Source organism: Bubalus kerabau, chromosome 1 (assembly GCF_029407905.1).
Source record: "Bubalus kerabau isolate K-KA32 ecotype Philippines breed swamp buffalo chromosome 1, PCC_UOA_SB_1v2, whole genome shotgun sequence".
Taxonomy (NCBI): Eukaryota; Metazoa; Chordata; class Mammalia; order Artiodactyla; family Bovidae; genus Bubalus; species Bubalus kerabau.
Genome location: NC_073624.1, coordinates 62,097,847 through 62,123,351, shown reverse-complemented (window position 1 = coordinate 62,123,351; position 25,505 = coordinate 62,097,847). Strand labels below are relative to the sequence as shown.

General features: G+C 39.1%; 1 protein-coding gene across 6 annotated transcripts in view; it reads right to left on the bottom strand.

Moving 5' to 3' along the window:
- NTN4 (netrin 4) overlaps positions 1 to 25,505 on the bottom strand; it is a 129,190-nt gene that overhangs the window by 9,899 nt on the left and 93,786 nt on the right. For 3 of the 6 annotated variants that reach the window (XM_055576944.1, XM_055576908.1, XM_055576951.1), the window contains 2 exons: positions 8,768 to 8,981; positions 8,275 to 8,402 (listed from right to left, as the gene is read on the bottom strand). In XM_055576944.1, coding sequence (XP_055432919.1) covers positions 8,275 to 8,402; positions 8,768 to 8,981 — 342 coding nt within the window. The remainder of the gene's footprint in view (positions 1 to 8,274; positions 8,403 to 8,767; positions 8,982 to 25,505) is intronic. The other 3 variants (XM_055576923.1, XM_055576916.1, XM_055576934.1) reach the window with 3 other exon arrangements.

The window sequence follows — 25,505 nt, the reverse complement described above, 5'->3', positions numbered from 1 at the left end:
TACCTCAAGGCCTTTGATGATTCTACCAAAGCAGGAGAGTATGGTAACTACCATGTTAATTGAAATCCAAATGCTAAATGAGCTACAAAAGCCTAATTGAACTCCAAATGCTAAATGAACTCCAAAACCTATTTGAACTCCAAATCGCATATCTTTAAAATTTTATTTATTTATTTGGCTGTACTGGGTCTTTTTCACCGTTGGCTTAAATCTCAACATTCAGAAAACTAAGATCATGGCATCTGGTCCCATCACTTCATGGCAAATAGATGGGAAACAATGGAAACAGTGACCGACTATTTTGGGGGGCTCCAAAATCACTGCAGATGGTGACTGCAGCCATGAAATTAAAAGACGCTTGCTCCTTGGGAGAAAAGCTATGACCAACCTAGACAGCATTTTAAAAAGCAGAGACATTACTTTGCCAACTAAGGTCCATCTAGTCAAAGCTATGGTTTTTCCAGTAGTCATGTATGGGAGAGTTGGACTATAAAGAAAGCTGAGCGCCAAAGAATTGATGCTTTTGAACTGTGGTGTTAGAGAAGACTCCTTGAGAATCCCTTGGACTGCAAGGAGATCCAACCAGTCCATCCTAAAGGAAATCTGTCCTGAATATCCATTGGAAAGACTGATGCTGAAGCTGAAACTCCAATACTTTGGCCACCTGATGCAAAGAACTGACTCATTTGAAAAAACCCTGATGCTGGGAAAGACCGAAGGCAGGAGAAGAAGCGAACGACAGAGGATGAGATGGTTGGATGGCATCACCAACTCAATGGACATGAGTTTGAGTAAGCTCTGGGAGTTGGTGATGGACAGGGAGGCCTGGCGTGCTGCAGTCCATGGGGTCACAAAAAGTCGGACACAACTGAGCAACTGAACTGAACTGGGTTTAGTTGCAACACATAGGATCTTTGCTGGGGCATGTGGGATCTTTCAGTTTCAGCATGTAAACTCTTAGTTGTGGCATGTGGGACCTGGTTCCCTGACCAGGGATCAAACCTGGGCCCGCTGCATTGGGAGCACAGACCCTCAGCCACTGGACCACCAGGGAAGTGCCCTCCCCACCACCAATGGCATATCTTATTCCTGAATGTAATGCTCTTCTCTTTAGTCCTTCAGCCTATAAGAACATGAGTAAGGAGGGACAACATAGGGGTAGGGGAGTGGGAGATACAACCTATTGAGTGTTAGAGAGGCTCAAAGATGTATTGTACAACATGGGGAATATAGTGAATATTTTGTAATAATTGTGAATGGAAAGTAACCTTTAAAAATTGTATGAAAATAAAAAAGGGGAAAAAAGAAAAAAAAATTTAAAGAACATGAATAGGTCTGTTATTTGAAAACCTTTTCTTGGCTGCTTTCCAATACTCCCTTTTCATATGCTAAGAAATCAGACATTAAAATTTGAATAAATCTTTCTTGATTAGGCCTCAGCCCAGATGCGTTTTCTTAATAGAAATCTGGAAGAGGAGGAAAACCTATTTAGTTATACTGGGTTGTTAGAATATTTCAAAAAAGAAGTATTATTTATAGTTCTGTTGTACTAGTTAAAGCCAGTTAAGTGAAATTTTCATCTGATGTTCTCCATCTCACAAGACGTGGTAGAAATTAAGAGTATCTTCATGTAATGCATTATATTCCTAGTTATGGAAACATGGCAGGTAAATAGGTAAACAAAGTTGAAGAATTTGAAAAACCATTAGAAAAATAGAAGAAATCTTTCAAAAGCAATTGTTCAAACATAGAATTCAGACTAAGTAGCATTAAGGCACAAAATTAACGGGAAAGATTTTTCCTTTTCAAATGCTAACAAGATAGATACAACAACTTCATATTATCTAATCTTTCCTACCTTCTTTCCTGTTGTAAATTAAAGTAACACCAGTTAAGAAAATGATCTTAAGATTGTGAAGTGAAAAAAAATCATGATACAAAATTGCTGATATCGAGTGTTTCTCATATTTGAGTTCTTGATTCTTGAAAGGTCCATAATTCTTTATGAGAATGCATTAAAACTGTGGTTTCTTAACTCTGCTCCAGCCACACTTGCCTCCTTGCTGTTTCTTAAATAAGCCAGGCCTAGCTTTCATGCGTTGGAGAAGGAAATGGCAACCCACTCCAGTGTTCTTGCCTGGAGAATCCCAGGGACAGGGGAGCCTGGTGAGCTGCCTGTCTATGGGGTTGCACAGAGTCAGACACAACTGAAGCAACTTAGCAGCAGTAGCAGCAGGCTTCCCAGGTGGCGCTAGTGGTAAAGAACTGCCTGCGAATGCAGGAGACAAGAAACTTGGGTTTGATCCCTGAGTTGGGAAGATCCCCTGGAGGAGGGCATGGCACTCCAGCATTCTTGCCTGGAGAAATCCCATCGACAGAGGAGCCTGGTGGGCTACAGTCCCTAGAGTTGCGACACTGAAGTGACTGAGCTGGCACGCACACACAGTCTCACCTCAGGGTTGCTGTATTTGCTTTATCTCCTGCCTAAACTCCTTCCTCTTTTATCTGTATAGTTCATTCCCTTACCTTCTTCAGGTCTTTTTCCCTCAAAAGTCCTTTCATAGGACTTTTCTGATCACCCTACTTAGAAGTGTGTCCCTCTCAAGTCCTTCTTTTCCCCCATCCCTGCTTTATTTCTCTATTATACTAAACATCATTAAATATTTAATTTATTTATTAGCTGTCTTCCTCTGCATGAATGTAAGCTCCTAAGATACTGAGATTTTTGTCTGTTCAATTACTCTATTTGCAGCACTGGCACATAGCGTAGGCTACTCAATAAGTAGCTGCTAAAAGAATGCGTTTATAAAGAACACTTACAAATTAGTAAGAAAATTACAAATAGGAAATTCACAGAAAAAGAAACCTGAATGTCCCAGAAGTCATGAAAAATTGCTAATCAGGAAAATGAAATTAAAATGGCAAGCTCCCATTTCACACCCTTCAGATGGGCAAAAATTTAGGTTTGATAACATTAATTTTAGAAGTCCAATAAATATTAACTGAGTTAAACGGCCTGAATGAATGAGTTATGATAGTGCTTGGCCCTTTGTATATGTTGTATAGATATTTACAAAATACAAAGTATTAGTGAGGATGAACAACAGGATGTCATATTTTGCTGGTGGAATGCAAATGGATACAACCACTTGAGAGAGCTATTTGGCAGTAAATGATAAATTTGACAGTAAGCACTCTTGCGACCCAACAAAATTCCAGTTGAACTATTTCAAATCCTAGAAGATGATGCTGTGAAAGTGCTGCACTCAATATGCCAGCAAATCTGGAAAACTCAGCAGTGGCCACAGGACTGGAAAAGGTCAGTTTTCATTCCAATCCCAAAGAAAGGCAATGCCAAAGAATGCTCAAACTACTGCACAATTGCACTCATCTCACAAACTAGCAAAGTAATGCTCGAAATTCTCCAAGCCAGGCTTCAACAGTACCTGAACTGTGAACTTCCAGATGTTCAAGCTGGTTTTAGAAAAGGCAGAGGAACGAGAGATCAAATTGCCAACATCTGTTGGATCATAAAAAAAGCAAGAGAGTTCCAGAAAAGCATCTATTTCTGCTTTATTGACTACACCAACGCCTTTGACTGTTTGGATCACAACAAACTGTGGAAAATTCTTAAAGAAATGGGAATACCAGACCACCTGACCTGCCTCTTGAGAAATCTATATGCAGGTCAGGAAGCAACAGTTAGAACTGGACATGGAACAACAGACTGGTTCCAAATTGGGAAAGGAGAACGTCAAGGCTGTATATTGTCACCCTGCTTTTTTAACTTACATGCAGAGTACATGAGGAGAAATGCTGGGCTGGATGAAGCACAAGCTGGAATCAAGACTGCCAGGAAAAATATCAATAACCTCAGATATGCAGATGACACCACCCTTATGGCAGAAAGTAAAGAACTAAAGAGCCTGTTGATGAAAGTGAAAGAGGAGAGTGAAAAAGTTGGCTTAAAACTCAACATTCAGAAAACTAAGATCTGGTCCCATCACTTCACAGCAAATAGATAGGGAAAGAGTGGAAACAGTGAGAGATTTTATTTTGGGGGGCTCCAAAATCACTGCAGATGGTGAGTGCCGCCATGAAATTAAAAGACACTTGCTCCTTGGAAGAAAACGCAGAGACATTACTTTGCCAACAAAGGTCTGTCTAGTCAAAGCTATGGTTTTTCCATTAGTCATGTATGGATGTGAGAGTTGGACCATAAAGAAGGCTGAGCATTGAAGAATTGATGCTTTTGAACTGTGGTGTTGGAAAAGACTCTTGAGAGTCCCTTGGACTTCAAGGAGATCCAACCAGTCCATCCTAAAGGAAATCTGTCCTGAATATTCATTGGAAGGACTGATACTGAAGCTGAAATTCCAATACTTTGGCCACCTGATGCAAAGAACTGATTCATTTGAAAAGACCCTGATGCTGGGAAAGATTGAAGGCAGAGGAGAAGGGGATGACAGAGGATGAGATGGTTGGATGGCATCATCGACTCAATGGACATGAGTTTGAGTGAACTATGGCAATTGGTGATGGACAGGGAGGCCTGGCAAGCTGCAGTCCATGGGGTTGCAAAGAGTCAGCCGTGACTGAGCGACTGAACTGAACACTTGAGACGCAACAAAATGAGGTTGTATCCTAGAACAGGGATCAGATAATAAACATTATAGACTTTTGAGCCACAGGGAAAAATTAAAGATTTTATGTAGGTATTTATGTAACCACTTAAAGTGTAACTGTTTAAGCCTTAGAGCAGTTAGCTTTCAGTTCAGTTCAGTCTCTCAGTTGTGTCCGACTCTTTGCGACCCCATGAACTGCAGCACGCCAGCCCTCCCTATCCATCACCAACTCCCGGAGTTCACTCAGACTCACGTCCATCGAGTCAGTGATGCCATCCAGCCATCTCATCCTCTGTTGTCTCCTTCTCCTCCTGCCCCCAATCCCTCCCAGCATCAGAGTCTTTTCCAATGAGTTAACTCTTCACATGAGGTGGCCAAAGTACTGGAGTTTCAGCTTTAGCATCATTCCTTCCAAAGAACACCCAGGACTGATCTCCTTTAGAATGGACTGGTTGGATCTCCTTGCAGTCCAAGGGACTCTCAGGAGTCTTCTCCAACACCACAGTTCAAAAGCATCAATTCTTTGGTGCTCAGCTTTGTTCACAGTTTAACTTTCACATCCATACATGACCACAGGAAAAACCATAGCCTGTTTAGACGGACCTTTGTTGGCAAAGTAATGTCTCTGCTTTTGAATATGCTATCTAGGTTGGTCATAACTTTCCTTCCAAGGAGTAAGCATCTTTTAATTTCATGGCTGCAATCACCATCTGCAGTGATTTTGGAGGCCCAAAAAATAAAGTCGGAAAAAAAACTGTTTCCACTGTTTCCCCATCTATTTCCCATGAAGTGATGAAACTTTAGCCTGCAGAAAAGTATAAGGCAGGCCAGATTTGGCCTGAGGGCTGTAGTTTGCCTGATCTAGTGAAACTCCTTCTCAAATACACAATATAACATATGTAGGAAAACATTCATGGTAGCACTGTATGTAATAGTGGAAAACTGGAAATTGGAGATAACCTAAATGGCAAACAATGGAAGAATAAAAATGGATAAATCTAAAAAAAAGTACACATTTAAGTAAAAATAATTTTAAGGGGTAGGTAAGTTATCATGTACATAAGATTTTTAAAATATTATATAATATACTAATTATATACTATTTACTATGAAAGTGAATAGGAAAAGCAGTTCGTCAAGGCTGTATATTGTCACCCTGTTTATTTAACTTATACGCAGAGTACATCATGAGAAACGCTGGACTGGAAGAAACACAACCTGGAGTCAAGATTGCTGGGAGAAATATCAATAACCTCAGATATGCAGATGACACCACCCTTATGGCAGAAAGTGAAGAGGAACTCAAAAGCCTCTTGATGAAAGTGAAAGTGGAGAGTGAAAAAGTTGGCTTAAAGCTCAACATTCAGAAAACGAAGTTCATGGCATCCGGTCCCACCACTTCATGGGAAATAGATGGGGAAACAGTGGAAACAGTGTCAGACTTTATTTTTCTAGGCTCCAAAATCACTACAGATGGTGATTGCAGCCATGAAATTAAAAGACGCTTACTCCTTGGAAGGAAAGTTATGACCAACCTAGATAGCATATTCAAAAGCAGAGACATTACTTTGCCAACAAAGGTCCGTCTAGTCAAGGCTATGGTTTTTCCTGTGGTCATGTATGGATGTGAGAGTTGGACTGTAAAGAAGGCTGAGCACCGAAGAATTGATGCTTTTGAACTGTGTGTTGGAGAAGACTCTTGAGAGTCCCTTGGACTGCAAGGAGATCCAACCAGTCCATTCTGAAGGAGATCAGCCCTGGGATTTCTTTGGAAGGAATGATGCTAAAGCTGAAACTCCAGTACTTTGGCCACCTCATGTGAAGAGTTGACTCATTGGAAAAGACTGATGCTGGGAGGGATTGGGGGCAGGAGGGGAAGGGGACGACAGAGGATGAGATGGCTGGATGGCATCACTGACTCGATGGACGTGAGTCTGAGTGAACTCCGGGAGTTGGTGATGGACAGGGAGGCCTGGCGTGCTGCGATTCATGGGGTCGCAAAGAGTCGGACACGACTGAGCGACTGAGCGACTGATCTGATCTGATCTGATGAAAGTGAAAGTGAAGTCACTCAGTTGTATCTGACTCTTTGTGACCCTATGGACTGTAGCCTATCAGGCTCTTCAGTCCATGGAATTTTCCAGGTAGGAGTACTGGAGTGGGTTGCCATTTCCTTCTCCATGGGATCTTCCCAACCCAGGGATCAAACCTGAGTCTCCTGCATTGCAGGCAGACGCTTTACCATCTGAGCCACCAGGGAAGCTCACTATTTACTATATGTATAGTAAAATAGTAAAAATATGAAAGTGTATGGTGAACACCAAAATTCAGGTTAGTGGTTATTCTATGGCATAAGGAAGGCTACTTGAGTTTGTAGATTGGTACACCTAGGGCTTCAAATGTATCTGTAATATCTTATAATTTAAATGAAAATATGGCTTCCCAGGTGGCACTAGGGGTAAAGAACCCATTTGCCAATCCAGGAGACACAAGAGATGTGGGTTCAATCCCTAAGTCAGGAAGATCCCCTGGAGGAGGACATGGCAGCCCACTGTAGTATTCTTGCCTGGAGAATCCCTGGTGGGCTAAGTCTATAGGGTCACAAAGAGTTGGACACAACTGAAGTGACTTAGCACATGAGATAATTATTGCAAAATTAAGATTTGATAGCATTACAAGGTGTTCATATGGGTGTTCATATCATAGTTTTGGTGTTTGTAATGTTTAATAATAAAAATATTTTAAAATTTATTTTAAGTTTTATTTGGATGATTTGGTGATCACTTTATAGCCAAATGCTGACAAGATTTTTTGTCCACATTTGTATTTTTGATAAGAGTAAGTTGGTGCTAAATAGAAACACTTGATTTTCTATGAGAAAAGAATACAGACAGGATAAACCCAGAAATTATGTATTCACACCAATATTACAGCATGCTCCTCAAATGACAGAGCAGATAAATATCACAGCAAAACTGAATCAGAAGAAAGAGTAGTATAGACTTCATAAGCTCAAAGAATCATCTTTATAGAGTAAACAGTGTTTTGACTTCAGTAAAAATCATGTTTCATATTCAATTAATATTGTTAACATGAATTTTATTAGTTTTATTTGGCTTATATTTAGTCTATAAAATTACTTTTAGAGTTGTAACAAAGCTATAAACATAAGGCATTCACAGCTAGTTTTTACTTTATGCTATAAACATAAGGCATTCACAGCTAGTTTTTGCTTTATGCTATAAACATAAGGCATTCACAGCTAGTTTTTGTTTTGTACATACTGAGTTACACTCAGTCTATAAGAATATTTTTCTTTTAAATGGATCTGTACATTTCCATCAAAACAGTATATTTTAGAGAGAAGGAAACACATCAAAGTACTAAGAGTGGGATAGTGAGATTTGGGTATTTTTTTTACTTGATATTTTGTGTTTTCCAATTTTTTACTCTAACTATATGTTATTCTACCAATAAGAAAATTTAAAAAGCTTGTTTTATATTTAATAGTTTTATACTTATGGGGTTCACTACCTGGTTAACCTCAGAACTAAAGCATTCCCCTTATAAGATTCAAAATCTGTTCTCTGGTTTGTCATGGATCACTGCTACTCGAGACCAGACCCAGAAATATCATCTCTAATTATACCTCTTGTCCCACCTGAATGTCGAAGTGCAGAAAATCCTTGCTCATCCTTCCAATCCCAGGTTGGCTCACTCTTATTTTGCATGGAATGGAAGTCAGGAACTTCATGATACCAGTCTATGTCTGTGCTGCTAATAAAATAGAAAACGATGAAGAACCTATTAAGGAATTTCTTAGAACTTAAATTAAATGAATGTATTTATAGGGATTTAAACCTTGTCAGCTATCTTCCTATCTTTTCACTTTTCAGAAATAAATAGTATCATAAAGGGCCTATTGTTAAAAAGAATAATTCATCTTGCAAAATGAACCAGACCATCTCTAGAATCTTGCAAGCACAATTTCCTTGATTCTGCAATTTGACGAAAATTCTTTAAAGAGATGTGAAACTACATCTTTGCTCCTCCAGTGGCATGTAAGGTTTTCCAGATCACCATCAGATCTTCAAAAGAATGTGAAAGACACAGAGATGAGAGCAAGAGCCATGCTTGTTCACCTGCTGAGGCAGTCTCCTGTATGAGGGTCGCAGCTCCCCGCACAGTCACAAGGCCTGCAGCCGTAGTCTCCGAAGCCCCAGTACCCCACCATACACCTCTCACAATGTGGCCCTGCCACCCCAGGCTTGCACGGGCAGTCACCATTGCTGGGGTCACAGAAGGTCACCGAGCTGAAAGGAAGGACAGCTGATCCAACTGGATGACAGGAACACACTACAACAGAGAAGACACAGAAGCACCAATGAGTGAACCGGTTATCTGCAAAGATTGGTCCCCAGCTGTTTCCTCTCACCACACAGCACATCTCTGAGGCTCCTCCTTTACCCACTTACTGTATGCTCAGCGAGTGAAAGCTAATTAAACTGCAGATAAGAAGACATCATCAGAAAAGCACATCTGTCGCTAAACCACCTAATTTATCATTAAATTAAAGGCATTAATATGAACGGCTTTTTGTCTGGGGTGATGAGGATGAATAAGCAAAGAAGACAAAGAAGAAGCAGTTAGTGAGAAAGAAAAATAATCATGAGTGCATGGTGTTCTGGAAGCTGAAGCTCCAAGGAGGTGGGCAACATCAACTGTGTTAAATGCTGTAAGTCCAAGCAGATGAAGGGCAGGAATGGATCAATGCACCTGACAGCATGAAGACCACTGGTGTCCATGACAGGAACAGTTTCAGTGTAATAGTGAGTAGTGAACCTCATTGAATAAAACTCAGGAGAGAATAGGAGTAGAGGAATTTGAGCATGAAAACAGACAGCGCTATTGAGAGCTTTTCTATAAGGGCACAGAAATGTGGTGGTAGCTTAAACTGGAGACAGGAACTGAAGTGAAGGTTTCAGTTTTTGTCTGTTGTGTTTGTTTTAAGCTGGGGGAAATTACAGCATGCTTGATGTTGGTGGAAAAGATCCAGTAGAAAGGGGGAAACTGATGAGTAAAAGAGAGATGGGAGAATTTTAAAAGGGATATTTGGGCATACTTGGGTAAGGATAAAAGGATGGGATTTGGTGTAGAAGAGGAGGTGTTGGCCTTGGGTAAAAGCATAATTAGTTCATAGTAATAAGATGGAAGGCAGAGCATATGGATACAAATGCAGGGAAGTGGATAAATGCCATGGTGGGAGCTGGGACTTTTCTTCTGACTGCTTGTTTTCTGGATGAAATAGAAAACTATGTCATCAGGTGAGAAAGATGACAAAGAATGGGAGTGGGAAAGTGACTGAGAGACTTAGGAAGTGAAGTATAATTGCCAGCAGCATAAAGGGCACCTTTTGAGATTAGTAGTCATGAATGCATAGTGACTTTGGACAAAATGATTGGTTGTTTCTTCAGTTCTATACAACTAGAAGAGTTCAGATGTGGCACAGGAAGAAAGCTTGATTTGATTTGCTGAATGTTTGTGTCCTTCCCACTATATTTGCATGTTGAAGCCTAATCCCCACCATGATGGTATTAAGAGGTGGGAAGCCTTTGGGAGGTTTGGATACAGTTTAGGGGAGATGAGATTGGTACCCTTATAAGGGACAAAGAGCGCAGAGCTCTCTTCCTTGTGAAGGATGTGAGGCAACAACAGAAGTTGGCAGTCTGCAACCTGGAAGAGAGCTCTCACCAGAACCGGGCCATTGCTGGCATCATATTGCAGACTTAAACCTCCAGAACTGTGAGAAATAAATGTTTATGTTTAAGCCACCTGCCTGCCTGTCTGCTAAGTCGCTTCAGTTGTATCCCACTCTTTGCAACCCTGCGGACTGTAGCCCGCCAGACTCCTCTCTCCCTGAGATTCTCCAGGCAAGAATACTGGAGTGTGTTGCCATTTCCTCCTCCAGGGGATCTTCCCCACCCAGGGACTGAACATGCGTACTCTGTAGCTCCTGCTTTGGCAGACGGATTCTTTACCACTGACCATCTGGAAAGCCCTTAAGCCACCTAGTCTATGATATTTTGTTATAACAGCCTGCATAGGCTAAGACAGCTCCTCAGACTAGAATCTATAATCACCATTTCTGCAAGTTCTTTATATTAATCAAGAGTCCTTCTCCTCAGCCCTATGGACAGAGAAGCCTGGTGGGTGCGACTTAGCACATATGCAGTAGCCGACTAACAATGCTGTGACAGTTTCAGCCTCCTTGTTTCATGCCTCCCAGATAGTTAACCACTCTTTCTTCTACACTGCCTCTGTTCTTTGTATGTATTTCTATTTTGTGTGTATCACAGTGCATCATTATTATTTGTTTATGTGCCTGTCTCCCTTATTACTAGACTCTGAACTCATTGACAGAAGCATTTTTATCTTCTTATTTTGGCTTTCTATACTCCAGAACAGAGTCCAGAGTATAGTAGATGCCCAAATAAGAATTTATGGAATTGACATGAAGGTCATTCCAGGCTGTGGAAGTCGTATGTGAAAGGGCCTGTTTGGGGAATGTGAGAAGTTTAGTGTGTGTAGAGTATACATTTAGGGGAAAGCAGTTGGAACTGATACCATTGTTGTTGTTTAGTCACTAAGTCATGTCTGACTCTGCGACTCCATGGACTATATCCCACCAGGCTTCTCTGTCCATGGGATTTTTCCAGGCAAGAATACTGGAGTGGGTTGTCATTTCCTTCTCCAGGGGATCTTCCCAACTGATGAGGCAGAAGAAAAAGTGTAGAGTTAGGTTTGGAACCAGACCATGGCAGAACCTAAGCTAAGAAGTTGAATTTTGTCTTATGGGTATAAAGAATCATAGGAAGCAAACAGTTTTAATAAAAAAAGCAGAATTATGACATGGTTAGAATTTAATTTTGACACTTACTTTGGTGACATCATAAATAGACTACAGTAGGGAGGGACTGATGTCAGGGAAACCAAACAAATGAGAGAAAACAAGGAACTGAACTAAGACAGCAGATGAAGGAACAGGAGAAAAGGTTGGATGTGAAAAACTTTTTAAATATTGAATTGATAGGATTCAAGGGCTGGATGATGAGGAAGAATGCATTGTTGACGGACAACAGAAACAGGAAGATTTTAAGGTTTCTAGTTTATGAAAGTGAATAGAGCAGGTTGGGGTAGGTGAATCCATGTTGGGGTGGAGATAAGGAAGAGAGGGAGAAAAAGATGAGTTCAGGGTTAGACATATTGAGATGTCTGAAGAATACACTAATACGTTATACTGTGTATGTTTGTGCTTAGCTGCTCAGTCATGTCCAGATCTTTGTGTAGCCCACCAGGCTCCTCTGTTCATGGGTATTCTCCAGGCAAAAGTACTGGAGTGAATTGCCATGCCCTCCTTCAGGGAATCTTCCCAATTCAGCAATCAAACCCAGGTCTCCCACATTTCAGGTGGAAGCGTCACCATCTGAGCCACCAGGGAAGCCCAATAAGTTATACCAAGCAACTGGAAATAATAATCCGAAGTGTAATAGAAGGTTGGAATAACAAATACAGTTTTGAGAATTGTCAGCAAATGGGAATTGAAACTAGGACTACTGGATGAGATTTCCCAGAGATAGTATACAGAGTAAGAAGTGTAAGTAAGAAGTAAGTAAGTAAAGTAAGAAGTTCTACCAAAGTGGAACACTGGTGAACACCCACATAGTCCAGGCAGTGGAGGAGCAGTAACTTGTGAAGCAGATAAGGACCAGATAGAAAGGGAGAAGAATCAAGTAGATGTTGTTATGGAAACCAAAGGATGAGAAAGTTTCAAGTGATTAACAATGTCAAACAAAGCAGAATGTGTAAGTCACATAAGATATATAATAGGACAGTAATGCTGTCACACAGGAGGGCATTGGTGACTTGGAAGAACAGGATCTGAAGAAATGGAGGTATTAATGGTATAGCATTCTGTTCAGCGGAGAAGGCAATGGCAACCCACTCCAGTACTCTTGCCTGGAAAATCCCATGGGCGGAGGAGCCTGGTAGGCTGCAGTCCATGGGGTCGCTAAGAGTCGGACACGACTGAGCGACTTCACTTTCACTTTTCACTTTCATGCATTGGAGAAGGAAATGGCAACCCACTTCAGTGTTCTTGCCTGGAGAATCCCGGAGACGGGGGAGCCTGGTGGGCTGCCGTCTATGGGGTCGCACAGAGTTGGACACGACTGAAGTGACTTAGCAGCAACAGCAGCAGCAGCATTCTGTCTAGATCTCCTTCATTTTGTTAAGCCTATAATCATTAGGGTAGTAGTTTTCAAACCAGCAGGAATGTGAGAAGTCTACAAAAATTCTATACATGTTATATCTGTGAAATATACCCTTCCTTTCCTCTCTATGCTCTCCTTGGTTGAGAACCACTAAAATAAGAACATGGAATATTGCCCTTTCTAAAAACAAAAGGTATAAATTATCTTCTTGGGACTATTCATTTATTTGCTCACTCAACCAACATGTGTTAGTTAATAATTCTAATGTTTATGAAGCATTTGTAGTTTACAAAACACAACTACCCCTTAGTCAAATATTTAAGGTCCTTCATATTATGGCCCTAGCCCACTTTCCTACTTTAACTTCTCATTACTCTCTTGTGTACAGCCCTTATTCTAATTGAATGAGATGAATTCTTGCAGTTAGCCTTTATTCTAATTAAGTGGAACCCCAATCTTTCCTGCTCTTGTACCTTTATGAATCCCAATAGGGAAATCTTTTCTCCTACATCTGTCTTTCAAAATTCTACACATCCTTTAAGATCTATTCAAGTGCCAACCCTAAAGGTTGTCTCTGGAAGGCCATGGTCAAAATGATTCAACGATTTGGAGTAGTGGAAATGCTCATGGTAGGAGCCCTGTTTGCATCTTTCTTATAAAGACAAAACCTCACAGTTGAAATTCAGTGATATTCAGAAAAGATGCGGCACCCTTCCCGCTGCAACCCTCTCCCACCCCACCAAGTATGAAGCCCAAAGCAGCCATTCCATTTATCTATCTAATGGGCAAGTTTACCTTAGAAATCATTCCCTATTTCAACATAGTTGAATATGATTTCATCCTTTATTTGAAACCTCTTAGTGCTTTAAAAATAGCATTTCTTGTTATAGCTCTGCTCACTTCTACTTTGCATTTCAGACAGTCAGGTGTCTACTTTTCTCTGACCAACCAGTATGTAAATTCCTTGAAGATGAGCATGGGTTTCACTCACCTACCCCCTGAAGTCTTTAGTGGAGAGACTTGGGTTCAACTCCAAGCTAAATTTTTTTATCTTTATGAGCCTCACGTTTCTATTTTACCAGGTTGTATTAAGAATTAAATGAGTCATAGTGTATCTCCCTTGGAGAAGGAAATGGCAATCCACTCCAGTGTTCTTGCCTGGAGAATCCCAGGGACAGGGGAGCCTGGTGGGCTGCCGTCTATGGGGTCGCACAGAGTCAGACACGACTGAAGCGACTTAGCAGTAGCAGCAGCAGTGTATGTCCCTAGGACTTAACAGGCAGCTAGCAAATAGCAGATTCTGGCTACTCAATAAAAGACTGTTTATTTGAATTAAAAGGCAGTGATGAAAAAGCTATTTACAAAGGGCAGCAGAGGAAAACACCATAATAGACATTGCTTGAAAAGATAAGTGTGTGTGTTTGTTTAAGGCAGCATTTATTTATCTGTTCACTTACTCAATAGACATTTAATGAGCACTTACTGTGTGTTAAACACTGAACAGACTCCCAGGCACTGATTTGATATTTTTGGCTCTTAAAGATATCCAGAATTTAGAAGAATAATTATTAGAAGATTAAAAAAACTTATCTAATGCAAGGAGAAAAGTAAACATTCTGCCTCTAAAACACTGAGTTTTTCAGGAGACCAACTTTATTTCGGTTCATACAGTTATGGTGATTGCTGACATTAAATCCCCTGATTTTTTTTTCTTTTGGTTGGGTTTTGTTATGAAAACATTAGGCATTTCCTCTTGATAGCAAAGTATTTTTGATTTTTCATTTGTTTTTAATTAAATAATTTGGAGAGATTATACAGTATGTAACATGAATGTATCAAAATGCTATGTGAAGACGTTTTAATTAAATTAAATCCCATAATCCAATAGAAACATTTCATCATTTTGAGGTGACTAAACCAACAGTTACCGTATCACTCAGTTAAGTCAACTTAGTTCTTGACAGCAGACAGGGGACCAGAAGAAAGACAAGGTAGGACTCATCTATTGTATTATATGGTATTCCACCACTACCACCGCTATCTTTTACTCTTATGGAAAAATCCAGTCCTTTCTAGGATTTGACCTCTCTGTACTGCCATATATTTTAAAACCTACACACATTTCAGGAATGGCCAGAGAAGAATGTGATTCTATTACACGTGCTAGTGGATTTCTGTCAATGTGACTTTTCACATAATTAAAAGATAAAAATACCATTTGGAAACTATGCAGAATTAGCTCCAGGCAAAAGCCCCTGACACCTTTCATGGCATACTTTTTCAGACTGCACACTGAGGCTCGCCTTGCATACCTATCTCCTGAAGTTTCTATGGCAAGCAATATCTATTACATACATAATCTACATTTCTTATTTTCTTCCAAAATGGAAGTATATTTTCTCCTTGTTTGGGAGGAGGAGGGAAGGTTCTTCTTAGATTCCAGTTCAGGTTATGATCTTCCAACATAAACAGTAAGTGCTTGGGTTGAATTTTAGAATCAATAATTTACTAATTGTTGTAAATCAATAACTTACTAATTTTTGACTCTAAAATTCAACCCAAACACTTATATTTTATACATTCATTATGGTGAATATCAAATTAAAACCAAGGGGGCTTTCCTGGTGGTTCAGTGGTAAAGAATCCACCTGCCAATGCTGAAGACATGTGTTTGATCACTGGTCTGGGAAGACCCCACATGCTGCAACTAGGAGTTCACATGCCACAGCTAAAGACCCCATATGCCACAGCTAAGACCTGGAGCAGCCAAATAAATACATTTTAAAAAAAATTAGAACCCAGAGTGACATAAACCCTTGACTTCAGTTTTGTCTTCTCCTTGGTAGACACAAAACCCAATAGTAGAGATTGAACTGACACCATATACTATTATTCTAAACTTAATTATTAGTTTCATTATCATTTGGGGGGGTATTCAGCTGTGGTAAATTGTTCCCGACAGCCAAAATGGTGCTTTGAGTAGTAACCAGATACACTGGGTTGGCCAAAAAGTTCGTTCAGGTTTTTCTGTAACATCTTATACAAAACCCTGAATGAACTTTTTGGCCAACCCAATATTTAGAGGCTATGTGGTCTATCTAGGAAGTAAATTATTACTGGAGTAATTATTAATACCACTACCTCCCAAAAGAAAATTCACCCTAGGCTGCTCTTGTACAACCATACTGACAAAGCAAAATTATTTTTAAAATGTCATTTTAATTCCTCATTATTGTCACAAGATTTCTTTAATAACGAAACAACTTATTTTAAACAGTATGTTCTGTCTGGTATGTCCTGTTATAAGAAAACATGACACAGTAGCACAAAACTTCCAGAACAGATGAGACAGAGGAAATGAGTACTTCACAAAAGATTTCACAACAATTTTCCTTCAAATAATGAATTTAGATAATTGCTAAATGTTGTACAGATCTCATTTACAGATACGTATTAGTAGCACCACATCTATTTTGTGATGTATTGTCCCTCCACAGAGCATGTACAGACAAGACTGAGGACAGAGGCGGTTTTTTCCTTAGAAAAGGTAACTACAAATAGAACAATGGATGAACACTTTTAAAATAACCTTGTGTATATATAAGGCTCTGAAACTAATATCTGTTTCAATCACAAAGGCTGATGATGAATACAACTGTTTGGAAAGTACCTGTAATGTCTCAGAAGACATTACCTACAATACAAAGACAATCTAATAGAGTTGGTAATGGCAAAAACTTAAAGAGTCAGACTAAGAGTTCAAATTCTGGTTATGTGGCTTACCCCTTATATAACTGTGAAATTAACCCCCTCAAGTCTCAATTTTCTCACTCATGAAAGCAGAGTAATAATACCTATGCTACAGAATTGTTTCTTTGAGGATTAAATGAGATAATGTATATATGTAGCAATGTTTCAGGCATTTAGCGGCACCTTATGAAAGGGGACGTCAGAGGATGAGATGGCTGGATGGCATCACTGACTCGATGGACTTGAGTCTGAGTGAACTCTGGGAGTTGGTGATGGACAGGGAGGCCTGGCAGTGCTGCGATTCATGGGGTCGCAAAGAGTCAGACACGACTGAGCAACTGAACTGAACTGAACTGAACTATGCTTAGATAATCACTGTTATTGTTATCTGCATGAAACATACCAGCTTTAAATGTCCACCATTTATTCATTTATTCATCAAACCTTTACCAAAGAGTTATTGAGCTTTGGTGTTAACATGAACTATGCTAGGAGATGAAGATACAAAGACAAATAGAGAGTCATATCTCTTCAGAGAGATATGCAAATAAATAATTGTTGTTGCTAAGTCGCTAAGTCGTGTCCAACTTTGAGACCCCACAGCTGTAGCCCTCCAGGTTCCTCTGTCCATGGGATTTCCAGAACAAGAATACTGGAGTGGATTGCCAGTTCCTTCTCCAGGGGATCTTCCCATGTCTCCTGCACTACAGGTGGGTTCTTTACCACTGAGCCACCAGGGCAGTAAGTGTTAGAACAGAGGTAGACCAGGGTGCATGGAAACGCAGAGGAAAGAAGAAAAACTGCCTCATTAAAGATATGGGTTTTTTTAAGGAAATTAATTCTCTAACTGGCTTTCAAAACAGGCTGAAATTCCTTGCTTTGTACCTGGAAGGAACCGGTGGCAAACAGCTTTCTTGACTAATCTAAGTCCTCTAGGTTACTCGCCCTGTTACATGTTCCCTTCTCTGCTTAAAAGAAAATTAATCAGCTATCACTCTTATTTTGTGGGTCAAAGTATGTTGAGAAAAAGTAGGGTATTATCTATGGTCCTGCTGCTTATAGGGAGATTCCCTGCAATGGAACGTAGGATAAGAGTCACAGCTGTCAGTCTGCATGAACATAATAAGCATGTCAACATGGATACAGAATGGCCAGGAATATAATGGAAGGGCTATGGCTTCCTCTATTCTGATGGGATTGCTAAAGCCTTTGGTGGTAGAGACCACTGCTGCCTTTTCAGCTTTATTCCCACCTTCACTGCAGCTCAATGAGTCTGCGTATCATTCAAAGAGTGATCCAGGATGCCAAGTGTGGGAACCACCTTGGGAACCACAGAGTTCCTAAACTCAACCACCTGCTGAGTTTAGCATCTCACTATTTTTTAAATTGTCAGGACTTCTTAGTATTACCTGATGGCTCTAGCTTTTGCCACTTTGTTAGTAAAAGCTACACTGGGAGCAAAATACCCTGGAAGTATTTGCTTCTGATTTAGCTTTTCTAAAAACAGAACTCCAAGGTCACGGCTCTCAGCTGGGAAAGAAGCTGCTCATAAAGCTTTTTCACCACTGCTCAGCAACCATGCCTTAAGCAGCACCTTCCAGCCTCCCAACATTGTTGTCTCATGAAAAGGCCAAGGCCCTACAAAATTTCTGATGGGGAATTTCTAATACCAAAGCCATTTCAAAAGTTGCCCAGCTTCCTGCCAAGGTTCTTAGAAGGAACAGGAAATGACTTTGAGATTTAGCTCCAAACAGGAGACAGTATGAACTGTCATTACTATATTAAGTGTGAAGTTAAGCGTTAGATAAAATGAAGTTGTCTATTTTTTTGACATTATTTTCTCCTTTCCTTCTACTATCAACTATTTTTTTTGCTAGTGGATGGATAGCTATAAAAAATAAAAAATTTGTACATGAATTTTACTCAAATAAAATATGTTTTACCCCTTTATTCTCCTAAGGAGCATGTTTCTATTCACTTTTTAAGTGTTATACACATTGTATTCAAAGATAGCTAGTTCCACAATATTCAAGGTATATATTCCTTTAAAAAAAACTACACTAGAATAAACTTAATAAGAAAATAATCTAAATTAAGATTGCCTATCAGTTACTAAAATGCAATGTCTCCTGAATTGTACATCCCACACAAAGATAGAGATTCGTCTGTGCCTGATATCTATCCATTCTTGCCTCTATTGAATAGTTTTTAAAAATAAATGGAAGGTATTTAAGTATATTTCCTATCTGTCTTCTATAAGCTTTTAAATGAGTAATGCAAATAAATACAAAACTCATGCCCTTTATTTATTTATTTTTGGAATTGAATTGCTCGGATATAATCCCACTGAATTCTTATTTTATTTATTTATGTATTTATTTTTGGCCATGCTGTGCAGTATTCAGGATCTTAGTTCCCCCACCAAGGGACAGTCCGTACCCCTTGTAATGTCCCCTGCAGAATCTTAACCACTGGATTGCCAGAGAAGTCCCCAGGCTGTTTGTTTTTAATGCTTTACTATATGACCACTGCTCAGACCTTCAGTTTGATCTCTATATCATTCCTTTCCTGTTTACTAGTTGTAACTGAGCCAGTTCCTATTTATTTCTGGGTATATGTAAGAGATCTTAGAGAACTAAATAGCTGATTTTTATATTCCTGGGTTGCTACTTTAGTTAAAATTGAAGGAAGTACTTTTGGGTGTATAGACAAATTTTACTATGGCAAAACTTTTTGGTACAGTTTTGGACACTGTATTTGGAGAATTTGGTTAGATTATACACCATTGTCTTTTTGTTAAAGACAGCCTTCTGTAATATTCCCAGTCCACTCAGGTACCATCCACTTAGTCATCTCTAACTCCTTTTTCCTTTGAAGAAAGAACCCCTATGGACTCCATTTATAGCCCCTGCTAGACTGTCATGGTACCCCTTCCTTCTTAATATTTAATGTAGTTTTTTTTTTTTCCTTAATGCAGTTTTTAATTTACACATTTACTTGGGTAAATTTATTTATAGCTTGTTCACATGGAGTTAGGGACTCTTGTTGTTTGTACCATGAATAGGATAGACCAGTCACATGATAGGCACTGGGTAAATCTGTGTTGAGTTTTTTAAAACTGGGTTAATTACAGTCAGTTAATAAATGTTTCCTAATGATTGATGGTCTTCTGGCCTCCAGTGTAATTTCAGTATGATTTTTCACGTCACTGCCATCTCTATAGGATATTGTGAAGGCCTAGAAGGTAGAGGCCTTGTCTTTTCATCTCTGTATTCCCCAAAACCTAGGACCATGACTGACCCATTTTTAGGACTTACTCAATCTCTATTGAGCAACAACCAGGAAATTATTTTATGTTTTCAAGAACCTCCTAAAAGGCTCATACTATTTCTTTTACAGGTTTTTAGTAACACTAAGATACTAGAAACAGAACAAGCAGAACAAATTCATAAAAAATGGAAATGGCCAAATAGAAGAGAATATTCTGAATCTTCCTAGAGCAAGGCTGTTCCCTGCATTAGTGCAAGACTGCTTCCTACATTTAATGAGCTACTCAGTCAAATAATATTATTTATTATTTGTAAAAAAATTCTTTATTCTAACTCTGTGGGAGACATTCCCCACCCATAAATCTTCTCACTGGCAGCAAAATATTTTTTTCACATTAATCAATCTGAAATTCCTTTCCTCACTTTCAAACCAATTATATCTAATTATGACTCTTTGTTCTAGGAAATTCAGTTCTTTTTTGCCACTCCATTTGTAAGCTGGTAAAGAGTCCACCTGTAATGTGGGAGACCTGGGTTTGATCCCTGGGCTTGGAAGATCCCCTGGAGAAGGGAAAGGCTACCCACTCTAGTATTCTGGCCTGGAGTATTCCATGGACTATATAGTCCATGGGGTTGCAAAGAGTCCGGACACAACTGAGCAACTTGCACTTATGTACCCTTATACCTTTCAAGTATATGTAAAAAGTTTTATTCTCCCTGAGCAGTTTCCTCATTGATCTGAGAATATTTATTCTCTTCCATGTTTATTTATTAGTATCTCTTTTCCTGATTCTTTTGTTAGTCTATTTGAAGCTCTCTCCATTTACCTTCACCTTTGTTATACTAAGTTTAAGATAAATGCAGTTCTTAGGTCCAAGAATAAAAGTATACATATATAATTTCTGATTCTATCTGCCTTTGTTTACTCCTTTTGTTTTCATCAACTAGGTCACAATGTGGTGTGGAATCAAGTTCTTTGGATCTTAACAGGTCTTTGGATCAAAGTCTTTGGGAACAGATAAACCTGAGTTCAAATCTCTGTGCTGATCAGTTGTGTGAACTTGGACAAATTATATAGTCAATTTAAGCCTTGATATCCTCATTTATGAAATACAATAGATACCACCCAACTCATAAAAATTGCTAAATGGGAAAACTTATGTAAACTTCCCAGCACAGTGTCTGACCTATAGTAGCCACTCAACAAATGCTAGCTCTCTTCTTTATAGCCTGTCTAATTTTTTCTAGGTTTTCTGAGAGTTTAAATATTTTATCATTGTTTGCTTGATAATTTAATGCTTCTTCTCATCAAATGCAAAATATCATATTATTTATTTATTCAGTGAATTGTCCTAGAGACATTTTAGAGAACAACGGACTGGTTCCAAAAGCAAAAGTTAGAACTGGACATGGAACAACAGACTGGTTCCAAATAGGAAAAGGAGTTCATCAAGGCTGTATATTGTCACCCTGTTTATTTAACTTATATACAGAGTACATCATGCAAAATGCTGGACTGGATGAAGCACAAACTGGACTCAAGATTGCCAGGAGAAATATCCATAACCTTAGATATGTAGACGAAACCACCCTTATGACAGAAAGCCAAGAACTAAAGAGCCTCGTGATGAAGGTGAAAGAGGAGAGTGAAAAAGCTGGCTTAAATCTCAACACTCAAAAAACTAAGATAATGGCATCTGGTCCCATCATTTCACAGCAAATAGATGAGGAAACAATGAAAACAGTGACAGACTTTATTTTCTTGGGCTCCAAAATCACTGAAGATGGTGACTGTAGCCAGGAAATTAAAAGACACTTGCTCCTTGGAAGAAAAGCTATGGTAAACCTAGACAGCATATTAAAACAGAGACATTACTTTGCCAACAAAGGTCCATCTAGTCAAAGCTATGGTTTTTCCATTAGCCATGGATGGATGTGAGAGTTGGACCATAAAGAAGGCTGAGCATTGAAGAACTGATGCTTTTGAACTGTAGTGCTGAAGAAGATTCTTGAGAGTCCCTTGGACAGCAAGGAGATCAAACCAGTCCATCCTAAAGGAAATCAGTCCTGAATGTTCATTGGAAGGACTGATGCTGAAGCTGAAGCTCCAATACTTTGGCCACCTGATGCTAAGAGCTGACTCATTAGGAAAGACCCTGAGGCTGGGAAAGATTGAAAGCAGGAAGAGAAGGGAATGACAGAGGATGAGATGGTTGGATGGCATCACCAACTTGATGTACATGGGTTTGAGCAAGCTCTGGGTGATGGTATGAAGAACAGCAAAGCATGGTGTGCTGCAGTCCACGGGGTCGCAAAGAGTTGGACCTGACTGAGTGACTGAACAGCAACAAATGACCTCTCCCATTTCTCTTCCCAAATTTCACTGACTTTTATATTTATCAGTTCATAAAATATCTCCTTTTGACAGTGAATTTTAATGTTATTTAATCTTTTAAAGGATAGTCCTAGTATGATTATTACAATATATATATATGCATTTTATCTATCTCTTTGACTACTTAACATTCTGGTTTTACATCCTAGATTTTTTCAAAACTGAGATTAAAGTTTCCTAACTCTTACTGCCAAGTCACTGTTCTATTTAAAGTTTCGTTTTCAAAAACAGTTACTTCATATTGATTCTATGCTAGAATCATTCACAGTTGCTTCCAAAATAAAACAAAGATGTCTGTGTTGTTTATACAACATAAGATAAACTCATGTGGCTTTGCTAAAACTACAGTTTCAAAGAAAAAACCCACTAAGCTACTCCTGGAATCTATGTCAATACCCTTGGGGAACAATTCTTTTCTGAGATGGACTGGAATACAGGCACAAGAATGAAAAATGGAAGGTAATACTGTGGTAAGGCAGTCTGGATTTGATTAACAATTTTACTTCAAAGACAATTTGAAGGTAAAGAATAACTATGCCAGGGGTAGAATGAAATACTTGTTAAATAGGCGTACGAGCAGAGAGTGATTCTTGTGAATCTTCTTGGGACCATGATGAGAAGGTGATGTCTGAATAGGACTGTGAAGGATGGAAAGAGGGTCTGTGGCAAAATAGTTCCCATTCAAGGCACTTGTATTTCTATCAGCTGAACAGTTTTCATCTAAGCCAGAAAGAAGAAAGCAAAAAAAAAAAAAAAAAAAGGAAAGAAGACACAAAAGAGATTTGAATGGATAATAAAACTCAATTCTTTACAAAGATAGTTGGCTACATAGGGTAATGGTAACCAAGTAACCAGACAGTATCTTGGTAAACATTTGGTTTGGGGTTTAGGGCAGAGGGACTAAGTTTATTTTTATTCACTCTCTGCTAAAGGCAGTTGACTACATTTATTTTGTCCCACCAGGGAGGAAGGAAGGGCATGTAAGTTTTTCAAGCGGTTGTTTAGTTTGACAGAGAATGAGTTCTACTTTCTTTTCCGTTCACTGATTTTTCTTTAAAGGAGGAAAGAGAGTGTGCAATAGGTAAAAATATATCTTGACATAAAAGTCAATTCATTTATTGTAAAGTAACTGTTTCCCAAAAAGAGAACTAATGCTGTTCTACAAAGCATTTCTTCAAACATCTATTTTAAACCACAAGTCCCACTAAAGTAAGGGAAATTTTCTATAGAAAAATGTCATGGACTAGCTGTCAATATTCCACATGCAATCAATTTCCCACCCATCGAACATTTAACACATCTTGTGGTGTTAAAAGAACAGAGAAGGGGGAAGGATGGGACTTCATGAAGTACTGGATTCAATAATCATTTAAATACCAACATAACATAATAGTTTAATGCTACTTCTGGAATATGTAATATAGAAGTAAAAGTAAATTGTCAATGTGGTGGTAAACTAATTTTATTATAAATTCCAGTCTCACTACTATAATTCACTTTAAAGTATGAGGTATTTATGGTAAATAAATCTGTATACTATGAATAGGGGTGTGTGTCTCTGAATGGAATTGCTAGGTATTTATTTTGAAATTGTTATATGAAAAACAGACATCTTAGAATTCTGCCAGAAATTTTGTTGGAGAAAGGCAGAGATTCTGAGTGAGACATTCTTAAGTGGGAGAAGATAACTGAACGAGTGCTTATCAGCATTCATATCTATCATTGAGTTAGGAAAACATGTCTAGCCAGAGTTTTAGTAATCCTTTAGAATTTTCCACCAGAGATATGGCTAATTCAGTGAGTAGACTAAGTTATAGATGATAATTAGCTCAAAACCTTTGGTCCAAGAATGAAAGTGAACAGAGTTCATCCTGGAAATAGGAATAGCATGTGTAGTGCTATCACATGCTAACCTGGAGATCAGAAGGCTGAATAAGAATCACCAATGATGCTACAAATTTCTGTCGCCACTCCTGTTGGAGATTCTGATTCAATAGACCTAGGGCAGGACTCTGGGATTTCATATTTCAACAGGCCTTCCCAAATGATTCTTTTTTTTAATTTTTTGATTAATTTTTGTTGGGGTATATAGTTGCTTTGGGAGAAGGCAATGGCACCCCACTCCAGTACTCTTGCCTGGAAAATCCCATGGGCGGAGGAGCCTGGTAGGCTGCAGTCCATGGGGTCGCGAAGAGTCGGACACGACTGAGCAACTTCACTTTCACTTTTCACTTTCATGCATTGGAGAAGGAAATAGCAACCCACTCCAGTGTTCTTGTCTGGAGAATCCCAGGGACGGGGGAGCCTGGTGGGCTGCTGTCTATGGGGTCGCACAGAGTCGGACACGACTGAAGTGACTTAGCTTAGCTTAGCTATAGTTGCTTTACAATGTTGTGTTAGTTTCTATTGTACAGCAAAATGAATCAGCTCTAAAGTATACATATGTCTCCTTCCTCCCATACCTCCTGCCAAGTGATTCTGATCCACATACAGGTTTGGGAACCAATGACTAGATAGCAACAGTGCTTGAGATAAAATAAGGGTACTGTGAAAGTGGAGGCAAGACTTTGTTCAAAGGAAAGAAACCATCCTACTTTTGGTTTAGAATCTGAGTTTCTGACTTTAAAAATAAAGCCTGGTAGCTTGAAATTGGTCATGGTGGAAATATTTAAATAATAGAACTGACCAGTGCTGCAAATCAGGGCTTCCTCCCCACTAAAAAGCCAGCACACCACTGTCTAGTAGGGTTATTCTCATATTTTTAATAGGCCTGCCATAAGAAAATCTATCGAGGTTACAGGCTACCAAAGGCACATAAGTGACTTAAAGGATTTCAAGTGAATTACTCTAGAAGAAACTGCTGTTTTAGAACAAAGACAGAATTCCTTCACTGTGGCTCAGGACACAGTGATAGATTTCTCCTGTATCTTAACAACTAGTTTGTGCCTCCATTTTGTTCTCAACCCTAAATTCAGCTGGAGAGATTCACAATGTCCCTTGTGTTTACAGACCTTAAATGCACTGTCCTTAAATAAATTTTTTTTCTAAGTTGTAGAAATAAATTCAGTTTCAATGATCCCTTCTAGTTTTAAAAAAACAAACAACATCTCTAAAATCCTCAAACGTGATTTCTCGGCTATGAAAATATGTAGTTGATTATTTGGGTCCCACAGGTGACTCTAGTTAAGGCAAAAAT